Source organism: Sebastes umbrosus, chromosome 12 (genome assembly GCF_015220745.1).
Source record: "Sebastes umbrosus isolate fSebUmb1 chromosome 12, fSebUmb1.pri, whole genome shotgun sequence".
NCBI lineage: Eukaryota > Metazoa > Chordata > Actinopteri > Perciformes > Sebastidae > Sebastes > Sebastes umbrosus.
Window position 1 is genome coordinate 5445387 of NC_051280.1, and position 9164 is coordinate 5454550.

A 9164-nucleotide genomic window follows, 5' to 3' on the forward strand; every position below is an offset into this window, starting at 1 on the left:
GAAGGAATACAGAGCGACAGAGAGGGGGAGAGAGGTGATGGAGTGAAGAGTGTATCTGCCGAGAGGAGCTTACAGGCTCCACTAATGTTTCCTGCCGCTCTCATCAACATGTAGATGTGTCCTGGTAAAAAACCACAGTCAGTCACCTCTCAGTCATCTGATCAGACACTGATGCAGCTGCTTACAGCGGTAATGTTGCCGTTCATAGCTGCTGTTTACACTGCTGTGAAGGAGCAGCAGGTGAATGATGAAGAGATTTAAGTCAACCAAATGAGCAGATAGAAGTGAGAGTGCACATCTGTCTCGAGAAGTGATAGATGCAGACTGGAAGCTGTAATGAGTGTGTGTGTGTGTGTGTGTGAGTGTGTGTTTGTGTGTGTGTGTGTGTGTGTGTGTGCTAATCATTAGAGTCAATGTGCTGCCACTATTGTCCTCCTGATAACAGGGAAATGTGAGATTACTAAACGAAAGGTTAAAAGTTCAATCACTACTAAGTAGGGGATAATGTACAGCAAGCCGGTCATTGTTGTGAAATAAACCCTGACAGGGGTGACTCGCTTGCTGTACATTACACGAAGCAACAGTCTGATATGCATAGCAATGGCCTGTTATTATATCAGAATTGAGTATTCAACAAAGCCGTGTAATAAAGATAAATACGTTTTAGTTCTGAGCTCTTTCTTTAAAGGTCCCATATCATGCTCATTTTCAGGTTTATGTTTGTATTTTGGGTTTCTACTAGAACATGTTTACATGCTTTAATGTTAAAAAAACATATTATTTTTCTCCTCCTGTCTGTTTGAATATACCTACTATATTCACGCTCTGTCTGAAACACTCCGTTTTAGTGGATTTCAAAGGAACGGCAACGGAATTGCGTTGCTAGGAAACAGCTTTGCTCCATGTTTACTTCCTGTCAGCTGATGTCATTCACATACACTACACCAGGAAATAAACTGGGACAAAGTTAGTATATTTACGTTTAAAACTGTGAAATGGTCTAAATATTGTATATTTGTGACATCACAAATGGACAGAAATCCTGACGGCTTGTTTCAAACGCTCAGTTTCTGGATACAGGCTGTGTGTATTTCTCCATGGATTGAGTGTTTTGATACTTTCACAGTATTTATATAGCACTTAACCTGCTTTATAATATAAAAGACATGAAAATCTCACTTTTTACAATATGGGACCTTTAACACACTCGGCGGTTCTGGTTACTTACCTGTGCTCTGAAAACCACATTACAAAAAACACCCATCCCAACAAAGTTTTCAGCATTTAACTACAACAGCCCGTGGGATGAAATATCTCCACTGGTTCTCAGTGAATTGTTCCTTTTTAAGGATAAATCTAGAAATGAGTATCTGCATCTCAAAGAATAAAGCAGGTCGCTGCACTTGTATTAAAATAATAGTTCAACATTTTGGGTCTTACACTTATTTGCTTTCTTCCCAAGAGTTAGACGAAAGGATGGATACCACTCGGATGTTTGTACTGTAACTTTTACACTTTTTTCTACGGATTAAACAAATGAGTTAAAACATGTTCTTTAGTGAGCTTTAGGTGCTGTTATGTGCATTCTGTTACCTTTGGATAAAGCCAGGCTAGCTGTTTTCCCCCGAACCAAGTCTTTGCTCTAAGCTAAGATCAAAAAGTGGCATCAATCTTCTCAATTACTTCTCGATAAGAAAGCGAATAAACGTATTTTCCAAAAGGTCGAACTATTCTTTTAAAGAAATTGTCACGATTCTTTTATGGGAAACAATTGACAACCGCTTTTCTTTCAAGAAAACAATTTCTTCTTTCAGAGCAGTTTTGTCTCTTGGAACACGTGGCAAAAAAGACATTTAATGAAAAAGTCATAATATCCAATTTTAGGATGATTAAATCATATTTTTTATTATACATAAGTAATTTGCAGTACATTATTATTTCATGTTCCTTATTCTTCTCTCTCCAGAGTCCGATGATTTGGATCCAGACCTGTCCAGGTTGGCGTCTCTTGGTTTTACCGGTTGTCTCTCGGTGGTCCACTTTAACTCCATCAGCCCTCTGAAAGCTGCCCTGCTCCACCCGAACACCAGCCCCGTCATCATCACCGGACCTTTAGTCCAGTCCAACTGCGGCTCCTCGGCTTCAGCCGATCCCTACGCAGCAGAGAACACACACCACCTGTCAGGTAGGAGGGGGGAGCTGGTTTAGGTTAGGTTTAGTTTTACTGGACAAACCTTTGCAGTGTTGTGGGAGAGAATTAATGTACTATTGGTTGTTTTTAGGTTTCATAGTGTGAGAGGCAATATGTTTTGTGTTTATGATTTGGGTTTAAAAGCTTGTGAGGAATTTAAAATCTATCCACTGGCTAGTGCATCGGGGAGAGTGGTGAAAATAAGTCTTAGGATTTACTGTAAGGTTATATTTTTTTACTGTCCAGGTTAAATTTTCTGTTCTGGGATTCTTCCAGTCTTCCACCACAATACATGGGTCCACAACCAGTCTGTCTTCCAGCTGACGTTCTTATGTATTCATTTTTGAACTGCTGTCTGTGCTAGTTGGACGTGTTCTTGCCCTTCAGGCCATAAACAAGTACCAGGTTCACTGTGCGTCAGCTGGTTTCTGGTAGTTCAATTAATTACAAATGTATTAGGGAATTTGCACAACTAAACTACATTATCAACTAACGTGGGTTCTGCATCATTACCTAACAATGTACCTGTCAAAATCTAGGACCAGTGTGTAACAATTAGGGTGAGCTATTGGCAGAAATAGAATATAATATCAATAGGTATGTTTTCTTTAGTGTACCTGATAAGAATTGTTGTGTTTTCGTGACCTTAGAATGAGCCGTTTATATCTACATAGGGAGCGGGGGTCCTCTTCGCGTCGGCCACCATAGTTCTTCTACACGCTTGGCACACGGGAGAGGCTACATTTGGTTGCAATCTGCAACCTCACCACTAGATACTGCCAGATCCTACACACTGCTCCTTTAAGACCATAGTTATCTCTGTTTTTATTATGCTTACATGGTGCATGTTTCCAAATGAAATTGTGATCATTCAAATTACCACAAACTTAAAGGTCCCGACACACCAAGCCGATGTCCGGCCTTCGGACAGTTTGGGGCTGTCAGTGAGTGTCTGTCGGCCTAGTTTTTGTGGTGTGTCCCACACCATTGTTTTTTTTTTGCCGATTCAGAATGTTGAATTGGCAGCAGAGAGAAATCACTCTGATTGGCTGTTCAGCTTAAGGGAATCTGTGCACGAGAAGAGAAACGGAAGTGAGGAAAGCAAGCAAACGAGTAAGGTCACTCACTCACTCATCTTCAACCGCTTATCCGAGGTTGGGTCGCGGGGGCAGCAGCTCCAGCAGGAGACCCCAAACTTCCCTTTCCCGGGTCACATTCACCAGCTCTGACTGGGGGATCCCGAGGCGTTCCCAGGCCAGTGTGGAGATTTAATCTCTCCACCTAGTCCTTGGTCTTACCCATGGCCTCCTCCCAGCTGGTCGTGCCTTGAACACCTCCCAAGGGAGGCGCCCAGGTGGGGGCATCCTTACCAGATGCCCGAACCACCTCAGCTGGCTCCTTTCAACGCAAAGGAGCAGCGGCTCTACTCCGAGTCCCTCACGGATGACTGAGCTCACCCTATCTCTAAGGGAGACGCCAGCCACCCTCCCGAGAAAACCCATTTCGGCCGCTTGTACCCGCGATATAGTTCTTTGGGTCATGACCCAGCCCTCATGACCATAGGTGAGAGTAGGAACGAAGATTGACCGGTAGATCGAGAGCTTTGTCTTCCGGCTCAGCTCTCTATTCGTCACAACGGTGCGGTAAAGCGAATGCAATACCGCAGCCCTGGCGGAGGCCAACCCCCACCGGAAACGAGTCCGACTTACTGCCGAAAACCCGAACACAGCTCTCGCTTACTCAACGAGTAAGGTCAAGAGGAAAAACACACAGAAGGCTCTTCTCATTTTTTATCTTCATCTCATCTGATCCTTCCAACACACAAATATTTTAACAAGACATGGCCATCTGGAATGAAGCTAGGTGGTGAGTGAGAGTGGTGTGAAAATGATCGACAAACTTTTTGGCAAAGACACAGGCAACGCAACGGTCGGCCTTCGTCGCAAATAGTTCTTTGGTGTGGGGTTGGTGTGTCAGGGCCTTATATCTACAATAGATATTTTTCTGGCAGCGGAAACAAGTTGTGAACACAACACCTACATACAGTGTAATCACCTTCTTTAGTTGATATGGGGAACTTGTTAGCAAACAGTTGCTTATTTACACATCCAGCAGTTACAGAGCAACATTAGCGTTCATTTGGAGTCGTGTTTGTGTCATTCTGATGAATGTAAGTCCAACATTCTCTCTCTTTTAGCTCTGTTTTGGACCTTACCTACTAAAATAGCTGGCTGTTTAGTTACTAAATGTTCCACTATGCTCACCAGTAGTGTCTAACATTGTGAGCAGTGGGGTTCAGTGGGGTTTTCTCACTGAAAACAGCTGAAAACGACGCTTTGAGCGCAGTGAGAGTGAACCAAAACAGCAAAGTTGCAGGCCAGACGGGCCATCCTGTTCTCATTCCCAACTCGTCACATGAGGACACTTGATCAGGACCCTTTGGCGTCGCTTTAGGCAACAAAACTACTTGGTTAGGTTTAGTAAAAGATCGTGGTTTGGGTTAAAATATGTTTGTTACAGTATGTAACTTCAGTTACGTAGCCTGTTATGTATATAACGTAATTTAAGTACTTTACGTAACAAACTTACGTAACGTAAAATAAGTCAACGTTAACTTCTGGTTTCACATGGGACATGAACAACAGCCTCCTGGGTGAAAGTCCTGACCTCACCCATCCACCCTGACCTCCCAACGCGCATTTTGTCGCTATTCCGGAGCAGTTGGTCTGAGCGTCTAATATTGCAGCGGCTGGGTTTACATTGGCGGTACTTGAAAGCCTGGCACATGTCATACAGAATGGGTGCCTTCTGTTTGTCGGTATTAGACGCCGAGGGACGTGACAAAACGTCGGTATTTGACGGAAATGGAATGGAAGTTTGTCCTCTCATTTTAGATGTCACTGCTCTTCTCATTGCCATAAAAGCCCAATAATTGCTGACAGTTTCTTTACATTGGTAATGTATGTTGGCTAAAAGGCTGACAAAAATAAAAACTAAAGTTAGATGTTGAACTGTGCCCCTGAAAATGTCGTGTGCATTGGAATCTGAATGTGTGCTATTTGTTCCCCCTTTGTTTCTCTTCCTGGTAGGAGCTGCTATTACACAAACTGTGTAATGGGCTCATTAAGCATGTACACCTTGTTGAGGAGAATCATGACAATGTGCTTGATGAGATAATTAATTTAGATCACAGAGGGGAGTTTCCAGTGTCTTTCCTCTGGTCTCGTTTTCATCCTTTTTCATGTTGCTTTAATAGAGAGCTGCCGCTGTATTCCCTGTCTGCTCTGAATCATGATGCTGTGATGATGTCTCTGGATTTTTCTCCTTGGCTCTCTTTTCTATTGTGACCTGTTTATTGTATGCTCCTAAATCCTATTTTCTCTCCACATCTTCTTTACATAAGTTCTGCTTTGCTGTTATTCTTCTCAACATCTCCTCTTTTAATTCTTAATGCCTTATTTCCCTCTTTTTTTCTCTCTTCTTTCTCCCTACCTTTCATGTCTTCTACCTTTCTCTTTCTCTGCTGTAGACCAGCCTGGTTCAGTGGGTTCAGGTCAACCTTTAGTCAATGCCATTAGGACTGACTCGGCTCTGATTGGAGGTACTGAACTGTTTCACCTTATTTTACTGTTTGTGCTGGATTACAATTTGCTGAAAGCCGGCAAAGTTAATGTGATGGACAAAAAATTCCATCAAAAGTAAAACGTTTTTTGCAGATTTTTTTCTGCCCCGCTATATTAATTCAAAGAGACGATTGATTGGTTCCTATAAGCGTGTAGATAGAAAAAAGTGAGAGTCAAAAGTCATTTAAAAGTGTCCATTAAATCTCTGTGACTCTGTGTCTCAGTGCACAAAGCACAGCTGAACTAATTAAACCTCGGCTGAAATGACTTGCTGATGGAGAAACTTTCACGCTGTTATCTTCAAACGCAAACCAAAGTAATATAGTGCAAAATTGATTTCAGCTGTATTTTGGAATTGCAATTAAATGAAACTTTCTCTGGATAATGAAATGTCCTGAACAGAAGAGTCCAAATATGTGAAATACTGTTCAATGTGCACTGAAGTTTAGATTAGTAGAACAAACCAGACTGCAGGGCGAAAGAGGTCGCAAACCCAGGGGAGGACAGAGATAGGCAGAAATCATCACAGTGATTTCACAAAGCTCTGTGACCAAAATCCACTGTGAGAGATTTATTCCACAGAAAGTCAGTAAGCAAGCAACAAGCCTCTCCAGGAATCAGAGAGATGAACACACATCAAATTGTCCCAGCTTCACAGAGTTTCAATGTGGACTCTACTCAGCTGCTTTTCAGCACAGCAGTGATAAAAGAAATATTCAAACTATTTACTTAAGTTAACCCATTCACACACACATTCATACACTGATGGCAGAGGCTGCTAAGGTGCCAACTTTGCCCATCAGGATCTAATCTAAATACTCATTATATTGACAATCATGCGTTTAATTGTGATTAAATATTTTAAAAAAATAAGTATTTTAAGTTTCGTAGTTGGTGTGTAAACGTGATTGATATAACGTGAGGTCGTATATACTCGCAACATTTTTGGACAAAAAATATGGACTTGGTGTGTAAAGCACACACGCTCGCATGATGGCAAGTATAAACAATGAGGCTGTAAAGGCGGACGAGTCAGCGTGATGACGTTTAGTAGTCTCATTTAGCCACTTGTTAGCAACCACCTTTTTTTAGAAATATTAAAGCTTCAAGATTCACGAGTAGGGTATTTATTGATGTATTTTATGTCATTGAACAAAATGTTAAATTCTCTTAAGCTTGTGTTAACCACATATCTTATGTCAGGCTAAATCATTTCGATGTCTCCACATGTTAAATTGGTACAATGTGAACATATGACAGCATTTTAGTCATTGGAGAGCACTTTTTACGGATCTTGGCTAGCCTTTCCCTACTGCTTCTATTATTTGTGCTAAGCTAAGCTAAACACACCACATTCAGCCTTCTCATCTAACTCCCGGTAAGAAATCAAACAAATATATTTCCCAGCACGTCTGAGTATGTCAGAGTAAATGTCCTCTACCTTGCAGGTGTCATAGCGGTGGTGATCTTTGTGATAGTGAGCGGCCTAGCGATAACTGCCAGATTCCTCTACCGGAGGAAAGAGACGTATCGAAACCAGGAAGTGAAGGGAGTCAAACAGGAGGACAGCCAAGATTTCCCTTTCAACAACCAGACTGACTCCCAGAACGTCTCCACTGAAAACCCTAAGGAGTATTTCATTTAACTGGAGGTCTGATGAACAGACAGGGGAGTCTTGCCACGCCTCAGGACTTTACGCTGCACTCAGAGCCAGTCGGAGACTTTGCTGGAGGCTCCGCAGAATATGGAAAGTAAAGAAAGGAACGATGCACACAGTTTTGTCTTTTACTGTATATAATGTATACTGATACAAACAGGCAACAGTGCTGGACTTCTAATGTGTTGATAACCTTGTATATATTCAAAAATGTAAATGTGGAAGTGATGTCTCCAGCTAACTAATGCCACTCTGTCATATTGAAAGGTTGCAAATACTCTTTTGTGAAACTGATTTATGATTTAGTGTATACAAACACAACTTCATTTCAGTGAATCAGGGTGACTGGAGTGGTTTGGCTGATGATTGAGGATAATGAATGATGTTTAATCGGAAGTGGAAACGTTTGATCCGTAGTTTGGCCCTCCCGGTAGAGCACTTCTGTGAGAGCTGGTGTTTGGTGGTTTATTTCCTTGTAAGTTCTTTTTGTTGTGTGCAGTGCTTCGGGGGGGGTGGGGACGGTATGCGGTCTTTAGAGGCTGTAGAGCCTCAAAGTCCTGTTTAAAAGAAACCTATGTGAAAATGTGTAAGCATTGTCAGAGTCCTTGCAGCTTGCAAACATCCACCAAATACCAGGACATTGTTTGATGATTTTCTAACTCCAGTCAGCACATGAATTATTGAACATTTATTATGAACATTTTTGAGTGATTTTCTTCCAGTAACATCATGCTATCACAGCATTTTGGTGATAACAAGTGGCGCAGGGAATTCCAGACGTCCCTCTCCCCAGCAACATTTTCCAGCTCTTCCTGGGGTACCCCGAGGCATTCCCAGGCCAGATGAGATATATAATCTCTCCAGTGTGTTCTGGGTCTTACTGGTCCTACCAGTTGGACGTGCCAAGAAAACCTCTAAAGGGTGGGGTCCAGGAGGCATCCTGATCAGATGCCCGAACCACCTGAGCTGGCCCCTTTCCACGCAGAGAAGCATCGGCTCTACTCTGAGCTCCCTCCGGATGTCTGAGCTCCTCACCCTCTCCCTAAGGCTGAGCCCAGCCACCCCATGAAAGAAGCTCATTTCGGCCATTTGTATCCGCAATCTCATTCTTTCGGTCACTACCCAAAGCTCATGACCAGAGGTGAGGGTTGGAACGTAGATGGACGGGTAAATCGAGAGCTCAGCATTCTGGCTCAGCTCCCTCTTCACCACAATCCTGCAGACGCCGCATCAAACCGCCTGTCCATTCCACGCTCCATTTTACCCTCACTCATGAACAAGACCCCGAGATACTTGAACTCCTTCGCTTGGGGCAGTGACTCACTCCCAACCCGGAAGGCGCAGTCCACTGATTTCCGGCAGAGCACCATGGCCTCAGACTTGGAAGTTCTGACTTTCATCCCGACCGCTTCACACTCGGCTGCAAACCATCCCAATGGGTGCTTTACGTCACAGTCTGATGAACCAGTCAACAGAACCACATCATCTGCAAAGAATAGAGACGCAATTCTGAGGGCCCCAAACCGAGGCACATTTGTACTGTTTGAGAAATGGTTCACTGCAGTCTGGCAGCTACTGGTCGAGACATTGGAGACTTTTTGTACAGTATGGATTCATTGTCCACTATATTTTTACTCCTTTCTGTCTTTGTCTTTCACTTTCTTTTCTTGTATCCTTTACATTGTAACATAAA

The 9164-nt window shown here is 42.8% G+C and overlaps 1 protein-coding gene across 1 annotated transcript in view; it reads left to right on the forward strand.

The window, feature by feature from the left end:
• LOC119498674 (contactin-associated protein-like 4) overlaps window positions 1-8229 on the forward strand; it is a 159533-nt gene extending 151304 nt beyond the window's left edge. Inside the window, exons 22-24 of the mRNA XM_037787719.1 lie at window positions 1967-2185; window positions 5721-5792; window positions 7263-8229. Coding sequence (XP_037643647.1) covers window positions 1967-2185; window positions 5721-5792; window positions 7263-7459 — 488 coding nt within the window. The 3' untranslated portion in view covers window positions 7460-8229. The remainder of the gene's footprint in view (window positions 1-1966; window positions 2186-5720; window positions 5793-7262) is intronic.
• Window positions 8230-9164: the final 935 nt, after the last annotated feature.